This window comes from Arachis hypogaea, chromosome 1, assembly GCF_003086295.3.
Source record: "Arachis hypogaea cultivar Tifrunner chromosome 1, arahy.Tifrunner.gnm2.J5K5, whole genome shotgun sequence".
Classification (NCBI taxonomy): Eukaryota; Viridiplantae; Streptophyta; class Magnoliopsida; order Fabales; family Fabaceae; genus Arachis; species Arachis hypogaea.
This window is the reverse complement of record NC_092036.1, coordinates 937,451-958,638: the sequence shown is the minus strand read 5'-3', so window position 1 is coordinate 958,638 and position 21,188 is coordinate 937,451. Positions and strand designations below refer to the sequence as shown.

At 28.4% G+C, this 21,188-nt stretch overlaps 1 protein-coding gene across 2 annotated transcripts; it reads left to right on the top strand.

Annotated features, from left to right (window-relative positions):
• The first annotated feature begins 3,639 nt into the window (after positions 1-3,639).
• LOC112789013 (BEL1-like homeodomain protein 2) lies at positions 3,640-17,262 on the top strand. 2 transcript variants are annotated; one of them, XM_025830719.3, is made up of 5 exons: positions 3,640-4,119; positions 4,436-5,972; positions 7,116-7,501; positions 10,204-10,264; positions 16,339-17,262. In XM_025830719.3, the coding sequence occupies exons 2-5, from the start codon at positions 4,596-4,598 to the stop codon at positions 16,942-16,944; spliced, it is 2,430 nt and encodes an 809-aa protein (XP_025686504.1). In that variant the 5' UTR covers positions 3,640-4,119; positions 4,436-4,595; the 3' UTR covers positions 16,945-17,262. The 2 variants fall into 2 exon arrangements, with proteins under 2 accessions (XP_025686504.1, XP_025686513.1); XM_025830728.3 differs by having other exon boundaries at positions 3,744-4,334.
• The last annotated feature ends 3,926 nt before the right edge of the window (positions 17,263-21,188 follow it).

Below are 21,188 nucleotides of genomic sequence, written 5' to 3'. Positions count from 1 at the left end.
AAATATTGTTTATTATTCTTTCCGTTGACAAACTAGTTAACTTTTACATGTTTAACGAAAAATAATTGAAGATGTCTCTCTTCTACAAAATTTGGAAGATGTTATGTTTTTGGAAGGGGCAACTGAAATAAATAATAAAGGAAAAGTATAGGTAGACATGAGAATACTAAACAATGTGAATAATGGATATATCAGATATTCAATTCAATATGTATATAGATGATTATGCTGATTATTTTTAATTGGATGGTTATTTTTTTATTCGATTTACTCATGCACAGTTAATAATAGCTGAATGTTCAATTCACTAGGTATGCAAATAGTTCTTCTAGTGTTAAAGTTTAGGAAATAATTTGAAGACGGAGTATTTTTTTAATTTATTGGATCAATTTTAAAGTTTATTTTTTACATCATTTACAAAAGTTATTGTCTAGTTAACAAAACCAATTAATAAAAGATGTGAACTAGTGTTGCAAAAGACCAAAAGTCAAAACTCAAGCTTTTACGTATCCGCATACAAAGTAAGGAGACTAGTAGCTAGAATGGCTATAAGCTGCAATAATTTGGAAAGAAGAAACCATGTGTGTGTAATCAATGTAGCTACAAGTGCAAAATATATAGCCCTTATAATTTTTATAACAACACTAGTTGTACGTCAAAATTCAGCCATAAATAAGTTATACAAAATACATAAATAAATACATTAGCTTATTTAATAGTTAATTTTTAATATGTACATAATATTTTTGTGTAATTTATTTGTTAATTGGTACAATTTTTTTCAATGTATGATTTTATAGAAATTATTTAAACCATTGCTACAAATGTTAGATACTTCAAATTAAAGCTGATATATAATTATTATTTTGTGAATTTGATATTTAAAAATTATTAAATAATATGTTTGATTAAATTATTATTTTTTAACTATTTTTTATTATAAATTTTACGTAAAAATAAAGTGCATTTGAGTTTAGTTACTAAATTTTGAGTTTAGCCACTAAATATATTAAGAACACCTACAAAAGATTAAAAAAATAAAATATTACATGAGAATTTTTAATAAATGCCCATAATACACAAACATTAATACACATATTTTTACTTGAGAATTAAAACGAAGACATGTGATGAGAATTCATGAACCAGCCGGTGTTCTTAAAATGGTGGAAACTCAGGTGAAATCGACTTCACGTGAAGTCGATACTAAGAGTTGTTGGATGATTTGACTGATTTGACTAAATTTTTATCAATTTCACATGAAATCGACTTCACTTGAGTTTTCACCTCATAAAATAGGGCAATCTTGTAATAAGATGCGAAATCAGAGAAACCGTTGCTACCTTCGTTTCTACTCTGTCATTATCCATTTGGTGATAAATTGAAAGATTAGAAGTTAAAGTTAACACTTAACGCCATTGCAAGATTGATAATTAAATGCAGGTAAAAGAAGGCGAAACATGAAGAACACCTGTAAAAATCAAAGGCTACACCAAAAGGGAAAATGAACATGGCCATCATCCCAGTAACAGCGCCAAACCTTAAAGCGGTTAAGGGTGCTTTTCACAGCCCTATGTCTCCCACAAAATTAAACCTAACTTGTCTCTTTGCTCATCCGATGCCACGTGCCATCCATCCACCTCTTATACCATTCCATATTCATCAAGGTAAAAACTCAGGTGCAGTCGATTTCACGTGAAGTTGATAGTTGATAATCGTTAGATGAAAATTTAGCTAAATCAGTCAAATCATTTAACGACTATCAATTATTAACTTCACATGAAGTTAACTGCACCTGAATTTCTACCATTTATCAAACTTCTGTGTCGCCTCCTTCTCTTCTATCTTACTTCCGTGGGGTTATTGATTAAAATTTAGTTTTAACGTCTTCGTAATATAAAATAATTTTATATACATATTTAATTATACAATATTATATTAATAAAAATAATTATTTTTAATATTAATTACGTGAATAGTTAATAAAAAACGAATATAATTAAATAAATATATAAATTATTTTATGATATTAATGTATTAAAATTAAATTCTATTAATTATTATTGATTCTTGAGTGAATTACTTCAACTCTTTAGAAAAAGAAAATCTATTTGTATATTAACAGCAACTAAAACACTTATTTTTTTAATTTATTTTCATTTTTGTTTCATTTTTTTAAAAGAAAAGGTTAGGAATTAAATTTAAAAATTTAGAAAGGTTGTACTTTTGCTAACAAAAGTATAGATGAATGAACAAAATCTTTAATATGCTTAAAAAAGATTTGATTATATGTTTTTCCCAAGATCCCTAAAAAACTTAGTTCTTCGACAAATTTACTTTAAAAAATGGCAAAATGTCAAAATAAAATAATTTTTTTGAATACTTAAATTTTTTTATGAATTTTTTCTTATCGGAAATACAATTTTCTTAGTAATTTTAGTATTATACTTTTTATTATGGATTTTTTTCTAGCGAAATGACTCCTTTGACCTCAGTTGTTACAGGCAGGGTCTCTGATGCCTTACCAAGCATTATCTAAGGGCAATATGGCCATTTCGACGTATCAATAAAGATGGTGGTAGTTTGGATCATTGAGATGACCTTGTACTGACCTTATCTTTATTTTATTCCGTAGTTTGCGTTGGTTTCCAAACGACGTATGCAAATGACAATAAAATCCGTTAGCTGGCGATGGGCATTATAGTCAATAACCAAAAAAAAAAAAATTAAAACCTCGTGTGTAATTGTTTTTTATATAAAATTTTGTTAGTTAAAAATGAAAAAATAATTTAATATATTTAATTAAATTATTATTTAATAGCTTTTAGTTTTTACATTTATATAAAAACAGTTACATGTGAATGTTCAATAAAAAAATTAAATTCTAAAAGAATCTTCTGACATTAATTCATCAAAATAAAGAATTATAATTTGTTGGCAATGAAAATACACATGTAATTGTATTTATGTGAATTTAATAATTAAAAATTATTAAATAATATTTTTTAAATATTAATTTCATATAAAAATAATTACACATGAATTTTAATTTTTTTTTGGCCAACATGCATTTTTCATATTTTTACCATGCCATTTTAATAATATATTGTTAATTTTTTTATAATATTTTTTAATTTGGTAAATCAAAGATTAATTCATTGTAGTGCTGAACTCTATTTAAAAATTCGTCGCTAATCAATAGATTATTGTATACATAAAACAAAATTTAAACTCTCAACACTTATTTAAATGAACTAATGAATTAATCACTAGATCAACCTAAACAAATTACATCTCTACATAAGTAAAAATTCAGATGCAGTTAATTTTACGTAAAATTAATAATTGAGAGCCATTAAATAATTTAATGGATTTAACTAAATTTTTATCTAACAACTCTTAGTTGTTATTAACTTTACGTGAAGTCGACTGTTTTCACCCTCTAGATATATTCTCTCCTAGCCAGTTGATTTTCCTTTACTGTCACTTATTAAAATTCGAATGATAGTTGTTCTCTAAAGTGCGTAGATAAGGTTATTATCGTCATTCCAGACCACAAATATATTTTATTCGCTTGCAATTTGTTACCATATAATATATTTTTTATTACAAATATAAATATGTAATATGATGATTCTTAGGAATATGATGAAATGAAAATATAAAAAAAAAAAAAAAAAAAAACTAAAGGAAGAGGTGAAGATAGTATAGAGTATATAGACTAAAGGAGGAGAAGAAACAGCGACTTCTTCTCTTCCCTCTCTCTTCCTTCGCACACTGCGTTTGTTTGTTTTCAGACAGATATATGAGTCTCCCCAAAAGCCTCCATTTTTAATATTATTATTGTGTGTGTGTGCAACTTCAATTGCATCTTTCTTTCTTTTTCCATAAGGTGATTTGCAAAAACACTTACTGCAAAGAGCAACAAAGAGAGAAGAAAAGAAAAGGAGAGAAAGAGAAAGAAAGAGAGACGACAGGAGACAGAGTGACAACACACATATATATACAGAGAGAGAGAGAGAGAGAGAGAGAATTGAAGAAGAAGCTTTCAATACCGCAGAAGGGAAAACGATGTCTGAGAGCTTTACATCCTTTCATACTCTGCAACTCTAATAAGAGGTACATATGTTTGTGTGTTATATATATATGCACATGAATTGATGAGCATAGCTGAAACTGAAAATGATAAAAGGAAAGACAAAAGAATAAACATTTTTAATTTAGATGAAAGGAGATCCAAGAAAAGCTTAGAGAGCATAGCTACAAAAAAAACTTTTGTTAGTAATTTGTTTCTTCATTAATCACTTCCTCTCACTCTCACAATTAATACTCAGGTACCCACTCTCAAAATTTCTCTTTCCATTTAATTTGTTTCTATATAGTTTTGCTATAATTGACGACTTATTGAGTTTAATTTCATGATGTGGGTTGTCAGATTCGCTTATGGTTCCGGCGCTGATCCTCAACCGCTCATCACTCATCAACTCAATTATTGCAGAGTGGTAATTTACAAGAGAGGGTGAAATTAAATTAAAGTGGGTTGCAGACCAAAGAAAAAAACCGAAGATGATGAGCAATAATAATAATATTTCATCATGGGAATAGCAACACCGCCACCAATTCCTTCCATTCTCTCTCACTCAAAGACTAATAACTACCAGCAGCACCATTCTTTCACCATAATCGAGAAGCCTGAAGAAGAAGAAGAAGAAGGATTAAACGCTTCTAATTCTATGTCCCAAGATTACCACCACCACAATCAAGGAATCTTCACCTTCTCCAATAATGGGTTCGAGAGATCCACACAGGTAACAAACCAAGAACACCATCACCAACATCAACACCACTTGGCTCAGCAAATTCGGAGGGACAAAGTGAGGGTGCAAGGCTTCGATCCACAGCAACCGCCTCCGGCACAGCCACCAACAGCCATAATTGGAATAGAAGAATCCGGAGGCATCCCGGGGTACGAAACTGCCGGGATGCTATCGGAGATGTTCAATTTCCCGCCGGTTGTAGATGCTGCGGCCGGGGAATTATTGGAGCAGCCAATGATAGCGACGTTTCGTTCCCCAACGACGACGAGGTCATTGGGTAGCGATTGGTATGGTGGAAACAGACAAGGGATGATAACCGGGTTGGGAGCGTTGGGAGATAATTCAAAGAATAATCATAATCAACATGATCAAAGTAATTTGAACAACGGTGGTGTCATAGTTCATCATCAACATGATAATCAGATTCCTAGCATTAATGCCGATTCAGCTGCAGCCATGCAACTTTTCCTCATGAACCCACAAACCACAACCAGATCACCTTCCCCTCCGTCCCATCACACCACACCCACTCCTCCTTCGTCTTCTTCGACGCTTCACATGCTTCTTCCTAATCCTAATCCCAATACTTCCCTACAAGGCTTCCATGGTGGTGGTGGTGGTACCTTCAACCAAATCACATGGGCCCCTGACAGTGCTCAAGAAGCTCAAGGCCTCTCTTTATCCTTATCCTCTTCGTTACAGCACCTGGAAGCCGCGAAAGCCGAGGAATTGAGGATGGGAGAAAGTGGTTTCCTCTTTTACAACCAAGGAGTTGGTGGTGGTCCTTCATCTTCCTCTTCTTCTGCTCAGTATCCTTACAAGAATCTCCCTGGCCATCACCAACAACACCAAGCATTGCATATTCAAGGACCCATTGGGTTTGGATCATCATCTTCGTCTTTGGGTCTAGTCAACGTCCTCAGGAATTCCAAGTATGTCAAGGCCGCTCAGGAGTTGCTTGAAGAGTTCTGCAGCGTTGGGAGGGGTCAGTTCAAGAAAAACAAGTTCACTAGGCAGCTCTCAAACCCTAGCTCCAATCAAGGTGGCGCCGCCGCCGCTTCTTCATCTTCTTCAAAGGAACTGCCTCCTTTGTCAGCTTCTGATAGGATCGAGCATCAAAGGCGGAAGGTCAAGCTTCTCACCATGCTTGATGAGGCATGTAATCTTTCTCTCTCTCTCTCATGAAATTTTCTTTGTGAACTGAGATATATAAAATAAAATAAAATAAAATAAAAGACGGCAGGTACAGTAGGGTTGCCACTCCATAGCTAGGATCATCATCAGTTGGTAGTTGGTGAGGGATCTGTTTTTCTTAATTTAATCCAAACTCATTTTTTAATCCTCCGATCCGATTGGTGAGAGGGAACATTTTTTAGTGTTTCGAATGGTAGAAACTCAGATACAGTTAACTTCAGGTGAAGTTGATAGTTAAGAGTCATTAGATAGTTTAATTGATTTGACTAAATATTTATCTAACGGTTCTCAGCTATCAACTTCACGTGAAGTCAACTGCACCTTAATTTCCACAATTTCAAATATCTTATTTGTATTTTCATTTTTCATTTATATTTAATTTATTTTCAGCCATAGTTTGGTGAAAGTGTGAAACCAGAAAGAAAGAAAGAACACACTAATGGGCATTATAGGAGAATACGTCAATCAAGACGCGACGTTTCTTCTAATTATTAAGACAGACTCCAACTGAAGGAAGCCACTCACCCAATCATATATATATAAATTAAAATTACGTAACAAGTTGTTAGGAGTGTGCTACTGCTCCCTCAGATCCATATCACAGAAATATATATATTTGCCATTGTTATCATATCTTAGTTGACCGCCAACAACAGAGCGCTCTTTTCTTTCTTCTTACTTTTTCTTTTTATGGAATCCTTTTTCCATAACCAATTTTCTTAATTAATCAATCGGGTGTGGTGGGCGAGATAGATGAATTTATTTACAGTACCAAATAGTTTGAATTTTACTCCACATATCCCCAACAAAGTTCTTTGTATTGGTTCACAAGTTTTAATTTAATTTAGAAAGAAGAAAGCTAGGCTCACTAAATTCAGAAAGTGGGAGCACACGTGTGTTTTTGTTTCACTATTTTGCATGTGTTAATTAATTAATTCTCATATATGATATTCTTATCTATTTGGTACATCCTAAGATTGATGCATAAATAAGAACATGCATGTAGTACGTACTAATATCTATCATTCAAGCACTGTAATTAATTAAAAGATGGTACACATTAAAAGAGGTGGTTCAATTAATATTCAATTTATTACTAAACAGGTGGACCGTAGGTACAGTCACTACTGCGAGCAAATGCACATGGTGGTGAACTCGTTCGACCTGGTGATGGGGTACGGGGCGGCGGTACCGTACACGGCGCTGGCGCAGAAGGCGATGTCGCGGCACTTCCGGTGCCTGAAGGATGCAATAACGACGCAGTTGAAACACAGCTGCGAGGTACTTGGAGAGAAGGAAGGGGTGGGGACGACGGGGCTGACGAAGGGGGAGACGCCGCGGCTGAAGATGCTGGAGCAGAGCTTGAGGCAGCAGAGGGCGTTCCACCAAATGGGGATGATAGAGCAGGAGGCTTGGAGACCCCAAAGAGGCTTGCCTGAACGATCTGTCAACATTTTGAGAGCCTGGCTCTTCGAGCATTTTCTTCACCCGTACGTTCTCTATTTCTTTTTTTTTCTTTTTGCTTAATTGAAAGTTTTTAAATAGTTTGATATATTTAATTAAATGATATAAAACTAACGGTTAAAAATTATTAAAGAATTTGATAAAAATAAAAATTTATGGTGAAAACTAAGATGAAGTCGATTTTACGTGAAGTTGATACATCAGAATTGTTAGATGAAAATTTAGTTAAATTAGTCAAATTATCTAACGGCTTTCAGGTATAACTTCACGTGAAGTCGACTGTACCTGAGTTTCCAACAAAATTTATATATAATTATTTTTATGTGAAGTTGACTGTTAAGAGTTATTAAATCACAATTTAATTAAATTTGTCAAATGTTTTAATAACTTTTTTCTATTAACTTTACACGAAGACATTACATGAATTTTTATCTTAACTAAATAAAAAATATTAAGAATTATCAGAATTTATTGGTTTTGACTATCATTTAGCCATTAACTCAATTTTTTTATATAATTTTTTTAGTTTTGTAATTCAATAATATATTTTTTATATACTTTTAAATATTGATGACTAATTGATAAATAAAAAAATTATTATTTAATAATTTTTAACTATATGTCAATTTTAAAAACAATAATTGCACATCAATTTTCGTTTATTTAAATAATTTTCGTGAGGAAAACCTAGTTGCATGACTCATTATTCAAGAATTAATTTACTATCATAGTGAGTCTCAAAATCCTAAAAGAAAAATGTTAGATGAAAAATGGTCTCACTAATTTTTTTTCTTTAAATTTAAATTAATATCAATTAATTTTCTATTCTTTTACTAAATTTTTTTAATACTAATAAATAAACTCATGCTTGAAATTGACTTGGATTGATATTCTTCTTCTTAACCACTAATTTAATTACAGTGCCCGGCTGTTATTGTTGGTGCATATTATAGAAGGATGATTTTAGGGTGTTTACAAATTTTTTTATTTAAATTGTTTAAATGTGAGTGTTGAAAAATAGAATTTACCTTTTAATTAAATTGAAATATGTGTATTTTGTAAGTACCATAGAACGTATAATTATATAAATATATATAGTCGGTGTAAAAACATGAGGTAAAAAGTTGTAATTTAAAAATTCCAGAGAACATAAGAAGATTCCCACCCGTAGGTTGTAGGTACGGCTACATAAGCTGCAGTTAAAATTTATAGAAAGTACGCAATAAAAGGCAGATGATTAGTATACTATACATTTGAGAGAAGAGTTATTAGTTGATAATTGCATGCATTTAATTTTTAATAAAAAAGAAATTAAAGGGCACAGCACGGCTACCGTTAAGTAACAAAGAGAGAAAAGGAGTTGCAGAAGGAAAAACCGAAAGAGGGAATCTAAAAGCCATAATTCATGTGTCGTATGTACACTATCGTTTAGAGGGACAGCCATTAACATGTTGCAGAGTCCCCTTGGGATGTTAGCTAGCTCGTCACCAAAAAGCTGTTAAAGAGATATGTAGTACATTCACGACTCCCATCATTTCACATTTTCATGCTAATTAATAAGAGAAAGTCTGGTCAGCAGATTTTGTGATTTTTAGTTATTAATAATATTTTTAATGGTATAAAATTATATTTAATAATATAAAATTATTTAATTTTTTTATAATTAAATATTGACTAAAATTTAATAAAAATGTTGGTCTCCTAATACTCTTCAATTAATAATTATACATGAGAGATGTTATATTATAAATTTTTAGATAATTAATCAAACATATCTGATCAAATATATTAAATTATTTAATAGTTTATAATGCTCTTTTTATGTGAAGATATTATCATCTACTTTATTTATATATATATATATATATAGTTTAGGCTAGCCAATTTTTTAAATTATAATTGATAATTGCACTATAGTAAAATGTAATTATTAAGTAGTGACCATTTTTAATAGAAAAAGTCTTGAGTGTCAGTATTTTTAATAATAGTTAATTAATAGTTATAAATTATAAAATTTATTGATTTTTTAGTACTTTTTTTTCACTATTATATATGTTAGAAGGAAAGAATAATATTTATTAGAGACATTAATTATTTAATTATATTAGTGAAAGCTATCATTTAATTTGACTATATTAAGTGTATATAAAAATTAGTTATTAATATAAAATATATATTAAAAATAAATTAAAATAATATATATGTATAAATATATGATAATTGATTTAGTGAGTGATTTTTATTAGTATGTGCAGACTTTATTAACTTAGGTGTATAGATATTACCTTTCTTTGCAAACAAATGGCAATAGGAATATTTTGGTTGCAGTTAAAAGTTAAAACTTTATGTAGCATTAAAATTTTATCACCAAAACATGTTAAAGTTAAAAGAAGGAATTAACATTTGAGTGAAACTCACATGGATGTGTTGATATGTGTAGAGTAGTAACATTTTTTGCTTGCATTGCATAGCTTTAATTTTAACTGCAATAATAATAGAGAATGGTATCTTTTCTCTCTCACCCTGACTAAACAAACAATCCACTTTAATTTAACTGCTGCTGATGGTGTATGTGTAGCAGCAATAGGACGTAGATCTTTCTTTGTTTCTCTTAGATTCTCACGCCCCATGAAGGGACAGAAAGAAAGGTTTCATACTCAGAAAGCTGAGGCCTGGGGTGGTGTATGTCTCTTTATACTCTGATGTCATTTTCTGGTCTCTTTCTCAGGTACCCAAGCGATGCAGATAAGCATCTCTTAGCAAGACAGACTGGGTTATCAAGAAATCAGGTTGCTTCTCTCCCCCTCTTCCCTTTCCTCCATACATGATGCTATTTTGTGTTTATTATACGGTGAAAACTCAGGTGCAGTCGACTTCACGTGAAGTTGACAGTTGAGAGTCATTAGATGCGACTAAATTTTCATTTAACGACTCTCAACTATCAATTTCACGTAAAGTCGACTGCACCTGAGTTTTCACCTTATTATATTTACACCTTTTCATTTACCTTTAGGATCTCATGCATAATACTCAACTTTTTTATTGTTGGACTATTTTTAATGCCTTCCATGCATCATAATTTGATTCGAATTATTAGATAATTTAATAAATTTTATTAAATTATTATTTAACAATTTATAATTATCAACTTTAAAAAAAATAATTACACGTAAATTGTTATCATTAGATAAAAAAATAATAACTATATTTTTTAATTATAAAATTTAAACATTGGTTATGTTAATTATAAAATATATAAATTAATTAGTTAATATTAATCGTTCAAACTTATATGAAATAAATAATTCATTAGATAATATTATCGAGTATTTTAAATAATTTTATTAAAATAACTTAAATATTTAATAAATATAAATTTAGGTTATATTTTTTTATGTTAGAATTATCATAGATTAAATATTTTAACAAACTTTTACTTAGAAGATTAAGGATTTAAATTTTGAGAAGCTCCTTTTGCAGTTAGTTTGCCATTCCAAATTCAGTTTAGGCTTCCTTAATCTAAAACACTGACTCATTTCCTTAATTAATCTTAAATTCTTAATATATAGACGTACAACATATACAGTAATGTAAATATACATGTACATTAACTTGACGTACCAATGATAACGAATAGACCAATCATTGCCCATGTTTGCACTACTAGAGAGAGAGAGACGGAGAGAGAAATGAGAAAGAGACAATTTTGTCTACTCTCTCCCTGTGAATTAATTAATTATTACACCTACGGACCACATGGGAAAAGAAGAAATTAAAGAAAGAAAGAAAAATAAAATTGAAAAGAAATCCATGGCCTTGAAGGGAAAGAGGGACCAGCAGTAAGTTCAGATGTAACTTACATGGTTTTGGGCTTATTGTTTCTCTGGTTTCTCCTGTCCCTCTCTCTTCTCCCTTTAGAGAGAGACAAACAACAACGTGGGTTTTATTGTTTCTTTCACTCTCAATACATTTTCCTTTAGTTACATGAAAATATAATATATATAAATATTAGGATACAAATTAGATAAATTATATCCTTTAAGGCTTTAACTTCTTTGGGTTTATCTAACTTATGTTTCAATAACACATATCAAGATTACAAATTAAAAAAAGAGTTATGCTACGTACACCAAAATCAACCATCAAAGTAAATATATGTTGAAATATAAATACACATTGAAAATAAATTAAATTACACATGTATTTATATATAAATATATTGGTAGCTGATTTTAGTGTACAAATAGTATTTTTCTTAAAAAAATTACTGAAAATATAACAAATTTAAATTTTAAAATATTTGTTTTAAATTTATTAAAAATATATTTAGAAATCTCTATTAATAATAATTAGCAAAACCCAACTTATTTTAAAAGATTTTTAGTCAAAATTTATTACTTTTATCTTTATTTAGTGTACATTATAATATATAAATATTAAATAAAATAAATTTAAACCATTTGAGTTGATTTTTTTTTTGTAACATTACTCATAAATTATTTCATTGTTTAATTTCATGGTATGAATGTTGAAATAATAGAGATGTTCTTTCAAGACATAATAATGTCTGAAATTAAGATGTTCCCTTGTTGAAATAAAAAGAGCATGGTTAAGTACAGAAAGCAATGAGACCTTGGAGTTAGATGTATTATTTGGAATCTGATCTGGCTCATTCATTCACTCCTTATCACTTTTCTCTCTCATATCAATTGGCTTCACCCAACTACTCAGTGGATCAATTAATAGGGGAAATAAATGATCCTTCTATTGGGGATATTATGATCACTCATTTATAGGAGTAATTCTTTAACTAGTTTATTTATGCCCTTTCATACTATGATAATTAATGCCATATCAGGTATTCATGCAACTTCTACAAGTTTTCTCATTATTTTTTTAGAGTGAAAACTCAAGTATAGTCGACTTCACATAAAATTGATAGTAGAGAGTCGTTAGATAAAAATTTAGTCAAATCAATTAAATCATCTAACAGCTCTCAATTATCAACTTCACATGAAGTCGACTGCACCTGAATTTTTACATTTTTTTAATATAATTGATAAATCATTTACTATAAAAAAGTAGAAAAGAAAACTGTACGTATAATATTATTTTCCAATCTTAAAAAATTTAGAACTAAATCCAATCTGAAGATATAACCAATAAAATTAAAATTAAATCATAAACTCACAATTAACTACTCAAAACTAAGGTATGCTTTTCACCCAGCAAAAACTAATCTAAATATAAAGATATATAAAAAAGAAAACTATGAAAATCTTTGTACATAGTTCAAATTATATCATAAAAATCAATTTTCACAAAAATTTAAATTAACAAAAAATATATATAATTATATTTTTAATATATTTGTCCACTCAAGAGTTTTTATTTTTAAAATTTATGTGAATATTTTTATATAGATTTGCTATCTCTTTTAATTGGCCTTTTAGTGAAATTCTTTCTTTTGGTTAACAATGATTGAAATCTGAGTCTTTAATTTGTGTCATAAAAATTTTAATATTATGTTATAATATTATTTTTTCTAAAAATTTAAATGAGATATAAATGATTATATATCTAATCAATCATATCATCATATTTAAATCAAAACTTGTACACATATTTTGTATAAAATCCTCTTGTTTAGTTTAAGATATCATCAGTAAGAGAGTAAGAGGGTAAAATATATTTTTTATACTCAAAGTTTGCTAAAAATTTTAAAATATTTTTAAATTTTATTTTATTTTAATTTTGTCCAAAAAAAATTTATTTATATTAAATTTATCCCTGACGATCAAAAAATTTATGACAAATTTAGGAATAACTCTACCAGAACAACTTTTAATATAAGCAAATTAAACATATTTATCATGCATTATTATTAGATTAGTCCTATTTTTTTAAAAAAATTTAGTTATCAGTGATATATTTGATATAAATATTATTTTTAAGACAAAATTAAAACAAAATAAAAGTTAGGAGTATTTTTTAAATTTTTAACAAATTTCGAGAACAAAATTAAATTCTTTTAAAATTTAGTTATCAAAAATATATTTAATGCTAATAAAATTTTTTTAGAATAAAATTAAAATAAAATAATATTTACAGTATTTTTTAAACTAAATTCATTCTTGATTTTTACACGTTTTATTTGAACCATTAATGTCTTATTTTACACAAACTGTCAGGGGCACAGACGACACAAAACTTTGCACCCTCAAAAAGTCACAATAACAAATAGTTTTACTTCACAAAATATTTTCGGTTAATTTCAATAAGACACAGTAATTTCTGTAGCATATCATCTTAATGGTTTTCTGAACATCTGCAGATCCTGTGATACGCGGAGTCGTTCTTTTTTTTTTCTCCTTTCCCTCTCACGGAATCAAGAAAATATAAAAAAATAACTACTTAAATAAAGATGATAAAAATATTTTTTTATTAAAATATTTTATTAAAAAATATAATTTATTTATTTAGTTACACTTTAAACAAAAATAACATTTTTATAATATATAAAAATTTAATCATATAATTTATTATTTAAAACTAAAATAAAAAAATATTTTTATATATAAAACAATTATAAAATCTTCATAATAATATCTACCATATAAAAATTGCTCTCAATACTATTCTGACTGAATATTACAAAAGATTAAAAATATAGTGATGGTAATGCTAACACTTTGTATCAATGTTTAGTCTTAATTGATTAATTTTGGATTTAAAATAGCTTTACTTAAAACCAAGACCTAAAAGAGCTTGTGCTGCATTTAACCAAAAGTAATTTGAGTGACCTATTTGTATATGATAGAATTTTATGTGTCTTGTATAAATTTAATAGTTAAGAATAATTAAATAATTTAATAAATTTAACTAAATTATTAAAACTATTAATTTTACCTAAAAACAATTGAATATGAATTTTCACCTTGTATACACAATATGTATTGCCACCACCGCACCAAATTAAATGTATATCTATCTACTTCACATAAATATATAAAGCAATGGGACTAGTTTAAAATTCTCTTAGTTAATTTATACCTACATAAAATAACAATCATGTCACTAAATATCAGTTAAAAAAATTAATTATTTATATAAAATATATATTAAAATATAAAATATATAGTAAAATATATTATAATTATCTTTTATGTATACATAATATTTTGCCAATTTGCCAACAACTATATATCAAATGACATAGTCTTTTCATACTCACAATCGTGAGTTCGAATCTCCCTATCTTCTATAAACAAAAACATTTTGACAATTTAATTATTTATATAAAACATTAACAATACTATCATTTATTCTAAGAGTTAAGTTGATAAGAAAAATTATATACAAGTTTTTCACATAAAATTTCTTTTTTTGTACGAGACTTAAATTTGTATAAATTATTTTTTTATTATTTTATGTTGAAATTCTTTTTTAGAGTCAATAATATCTTATTCTAAATCTTTTAATTATAAAAATTTAATATTATAAAATTATTTATTTTAAAACTTAAATTAATAGAAAAAATTATATATTAAAAAAAGACGTATAAACTTTCTAGCTAGCTATTGTATTATATACATACACTTGTAGTCACCTGTAAGAGGAAGCACTATACAATCCTTTAAAATTTGAAAACATTAAATATTATTTAAAGCATATTGTCTTTGTCTAGGAAACAATATATTGCTGATAGGTTTATAGAGTCCATAAAACAATAATATCTGGTTACCTTATTTTCTTTTGGATAATGGGAGAAAGTTTGACTTGATAAGAGAGAAGTAAAGAGTAATATTTGTCATCAAACAAAATCACTATAAAAACTCTATGAATTTTTTAAAATTAAATTAATACTACTAACTCTATAAATAGAGTTAAACTTATAAAAATTACAATTTAAAGCAAATTTCAAAGTCTTTGATATTTATTAGTCTGCATACGAAACTACTGAATATATCGTTTTGATGAGTTCCTATAGCTTATGACTATTATGTTTTGGATACCCCTAATATTAGATCATAATATATTATGGAATAACAATTAAATGTAATTTCTTATCTTACTACATCATTGTTATATATATATTTAATTCAAATTGATCAATACCTGGTGTCGTGTGCATGTAATTTCTATGTTGTAGGAACGTGTTCGATATGAAATATACCTAAATAGATAAGTACATTTTGTTTAAATTAGTTTAAAATGATGTTATTTTGATTAAGTTTTATTTCCTCTTAATATTTTTATTCTAAAATTATTTACATGTACAGTTTAAAATATTATGTTGACCAATTTAAACTATTATTTTGAATATTTTTTAATTTAAAATTCATTATTTATATCATTTTAATATTAAATTTGATATAAAATATATTTTTATTATTTTTAAAAATTTATTTACTTATATTTTTATGTCTATACTTATACTTATGTATCTATATTTTTTTTATTGTACCGTAGTTGTAATGGAACCTAAAATTCATATAATTGATATTGTATTGTAATATGTCACATTGCCAATTATAAATAGCATCATCTAGGTTTGGCCTTTTTTTTCTTAAAAAATATAAATAGATATAAAAATGGTGAAACTCAGGTGCAGTCGACTTCATGTGAAGTTGATAAGTGAGAGCCGTTAGATGATATAACTGATTTGATTTGACTAAATTTTCATCTAACGACTCTCAGCTATCAACTTTACGTGAAGTCGACTGCGCTTGAGTTTTCACTTTTTTTTTATATAAATGAGTATAAAAGATATAGATCCAGCATTTGCCTAAGGTTAGAATCCAAGAACAACTATCATCTTGATTAATGAATTTTTTAATTGAATTTATGTTTCATATTTTAGGTGTCAAACTGGTTTATTAATGCCAGGGTTCGGTTGTGGAAACCCATGGTTGAAGACATGTACCAACAAGAACTCAAAGAAGCAGAGAGTACAATAGCAGAAGAAGAAGACGACAATGAAGGAGAAAGCAACAACAATAGTGGCAATCATGTACAAACGCCACTACCACCATCATCAACAACTACAACACCACCACCACTTCAATTATCATCGTCAACACCAACAAGTAATAATAACAACAATGTTAATAAAAGATCAGATATTATCATCAATGCTCAAGATAGTAACCCTTCATTAGCAGCAATTAATAGACAAGGCTTAGAAATTCAAGCAAAGCAGCCTGCTACAAGTTCCACCGCCATCACCACCGTCACCCCACCTGTAGTGTCACAGTGTTTTGACTCAGAGCACCTACTAAATGAGGATACGTGTGGCCATGGAAGCATAGTGAGTGCAGAATATGGAACCCCTTCTGGTGTTGCTGCAATGACTGAGATAGGGTCTTCTTCAAGTACTCTCATCAGGTTTGGGACTACAGCTGCACCCGGCGACGTGTCACTCACGCTAGGGCTACGACACACTGGGAACAACTCCTTTCTCCATTAGGAATTGGTGGAAACTCAGGTACAGTCGACTTCACATGAAGTTGATAGCTGAGAGCTTTAGATGAAAATTTAGTCAAATTAGTCAAATCATCTAACAGCTTTCAACTATCAACTTCACGTGAAGTGAATTGCACCTGAGTTTTCACCTTATAAATTTTGGAGGCATTTAAGAAAAAACAAAGGAAACTAAAAACTCAGCCTTATATTATTAAAATTATACTTCACATGATGATGAGTTGATGATAGTACACATAGGATATGAGACTTTGTTATATATTATATGATATTGTGAAAAGAAAACTAAAAATCATTTTTCCCACTGGTATTTTAAATTCTGTATGAAATGATATTTTTCCTATTCCATAGTTTGTAGTATGTGCATATTGAAGTGGTGTACAATTATACAATTAATATTGAAAACACATTAGTATGAGATGCTAGAGTGACTGTTAGTGTAATGTTTTTTTTTAATAAAACTTTGCAATACTTAATAAGTGTAATTAGAATTAAGGACATATTTTTTTATTATTTAACAATTTTTTAATTTAAAATTAAAAAAATATCAAATTAAAAAGTGTGATCAAATAAAGAAAAAAATATAACCCTAGTTTTAGCTATACTACTTAATTATTATCAAAATATAGCCTTATTATTATGTGATCATCATGCAGATTTAGTAAGGTATAACTTTGTGGTAATTGTGTAATTATACAGTGCTTTTCATTTCCTTTTTCTTTTCTTTTTTTTTTGTAAAATGAACATTAGACAAGATTCCTAACTTGATGGAGTGTCTGAAAAAAAAAGGCTAGATATGATGTATGTGTAAATATTTTTTTATATATACATATTTAATGCTTTAAGTTTTATGAATTGTTATTAGAATGTCATAAAAATCTAAAATATATATGTTATCAATCTTATAACAATTAAAATAATATCCCATCTAACCTGAGTAATTTTGGATTTTTCATCTTTTTTGTCTCAAATAAATTTTCACTATAAAATAATCAACTTACATAATTATTTTTAGGTGAAAACTCAGGTAAAGTCGATTGCACCTAAATTTTCACCTAATCTTTATTATCTGTATAGGCTCAACTAATAAATTAACAAAATATTAAAATAAATTTGATGAGAACCAACTTAACTTACTAGTCCTATCACAAATCTTAACCAATCACATTTCTATACAAATTACGATTATGACAGATCACTGTTAAACTGGACATGAACAATTTTCTTTTCTTTCATGCATGAACAACGTTATTAACATGTTGACAGATATAAGGATCCGTTTACATATATGAGACCACAAGAGGGAAAAGATGGTAGGACATTTATAGTATTAATATTTAACACCAAGATAGAGAAGGGTAGGGTCCTCTGAAAAATAGAGATGGTATGTTGATCCATTGAACATTATTTTAACATTGCGAGATGGAGAAACACTGCACACATAAACACACATGACTCCACTCCACGCCTTAATCAATGTAACAGGCCAATCCAGAATGGTATGTTTGTCTTGTCTCGCTGTTCTAAAAACTTGGCACATTCAATTAGGATAAGAGGACGAAAATTTGATTTCTGGACCCAAGTACGGACCCCACTTTTCTGAACCCCAATGAAAATGTTTTAAAGATGGAAAGACGACGATACATATATGTGACAGCAAATTGGGTTGGACCCCCCCTTCATTTGCCATATGAAGAGAAGAAGAGAGGGTGCCCCCATCAGAGGCTCAGATCAGACACCCTGTACACATTTTGGTCCCCAGATGATCAAAATTCTTGTTAAAAAGATGAACGACACAAAATTCAAGTGATCACTGTATAGAATACAATACTATCTAATTAATTTTAAAAACAATTATACTAGCTGTATACTAAAAGAATCTCGCTAGGGAGCCAATGGAGTATTTGTACAATGTGTACAATGAATTATTTATTTGGTCCAATATGGTTAAAAAATGAATATCTAAAGAGTAAAATACTACTAATTTTTCAAACACAATACATCATACTATTCAGAATAATTATCCGGATACCAGAGATAATAATCCTACTGAATCGGACATCCCTAAAACTACATTGTACACATTGTACAAATACTCATTGGTTCCTTATACTTCATCGTACTAAAAATCAGTAATCAACATAAAATATATGTTGAAATATAAAATACATACTAAAAATTAGTTAAATAATACATATCTTTATCCATAAATACATTGTGACTGATTTAGTAACTGTAGATAGAAAGACTGAGACGAAGAGATAGAGATTAAGAGACAGAGATTGAAATAAATCTCAGTATTCTGTTTGGTGTAAAGTGAGAGACAGAAATTAAAATAAGAATGAAATTCTAATTTAATTTGCAAAGGGTAAAATTGGAATTAATTAATTGAAATGAGGATATTTTAAGTATAAAATGTTATTAAAATTTCAGCTTTCATTTCTAAAAATTTTAGCTTCCTGTGTCTCTATTTTTTAGAAATACTGAAATATTGAAATTTTAAAAATAGAGATAGAAAGTTTAGTACCAATCTCTAAATTAACAAATATAATACTAAAGTCTCAATCTTTCGGTCTCTGTCTCAATACCTCAAAACAAATGCTACCTTAGTGTTAATGTATATATAATATTTTTGTTATACGAATAGTAGCAATTGAGCCCATAAGCGAGAGTCAAAGTGTTATTATGTTGAAGAATAAGAGATTATAAACTAATTAATTTCATCTCACAATCTTTCAGAGAGTATATATTATGCTAACGAGCTTGTTAAAGCTATAACGATGTGGCATGCACATGCTCAGCAAACAAGGTATGTAATTTTTATGAGTAAAAGGACGTAGAGGTCTATGAGGATTTTTTGGGGGGACTCGTGTTTCATACTTCAAATTGGTGGAAATTTAGATGGCAGTCGACTTATAAATTTTTATTTAACGACTCTCAGATATCAATTTCACGTGAAGTCGACTTTACTTTAGTTTTCACCTTTCAAATTAAATTTTGACAATTAATAAATAAAATATATAACTATAAATTTTATTAATGTAATTTTTTACGGTTTTCTCGATTTCTGAAGTACTGAAATATTTCTTTTAAGTAATTTATTGCGACCTAAAAATGAATTAGGCCTAAGAATAGTGGATTCAATGCGTAAACACCTCAAGACATGAACTTAAGTTCATAATTCATATCAAAAGTTACGAAAATATGATTACTGGACTTCAGTAGAAAAGCACCCAATCCAATTCATGTATCTTTTGCTCAAAAAATATAAACTTGTTCAACAAACTAAAATGGTTAAAATAAAAAACATTTAAGTACATTAAAGTTTACTAAATCTGTCAAGTTGAATATGAAGGAAGAAAGGGTTACCAACGTCACTTTTATAAACTCACTATAAATACAAATCAACTGGCCTTATGAAGAATTAGAAGTTTGGTTTAATTATTCTCTTGGTCCCTATAGTTTTGCAAAATTTTCAATTAGGTCCCTATATTTTTTTTTCTTTTAATTGGATTTTTGCATCAATTTTTTTTAATTAGGTCCCTCTTAACATTAATTGGTTTAATTATATAGGGACTCAATTAAGAAAAAAATTGGTACAGAGACCCAAATAAAAGGAAAAAAAATATAGGGATCTAATTAAAAATAAAATTTGGTACAAAGACTCAATTAAAAGAAAAAAAATATAGGGACCTAATTAAAAATTTCACAAAACTATAAGGGCCAACAACGTAATTAAACCTAGAAGTTTTGAATAGAATTGAATTGCTACTCATTTGTTTTCAGGTATTCTTCTTGAGCTTTTAGTCTTTCTTCATTTTCTGTAAATTCTTCATACATCAAAAGAGTAGCCACAAGTTGCTTGTAATTAAGTTGAATCTTTATTTGTTTTATCTTGTATGTATTAGATTAACAAACATAATTTGAGTAGTTCCTACAGTTTTATAAATCTTGGAACAAAAATTTCAGATCTAGAAAAGTGTATTTCATATACAAATTTAATTTATAGTAATTAAATCCATTAATGATTAATTTTAGTATTAGAATATGTAAATTTTGTTAATATGAGTTATAATGGTATCTAAGAAGACTTATTTAAGAATAGTTGAAGTTCTTAAATTGGTAATAATTTAAGTTGCTCCTCAAGGCATGATGCAATCATATCTAATAGTTCTTAGATTAATTGTGATATAAGTTATTGTATCTTAAAAAGACTTAAAAACAGAATAT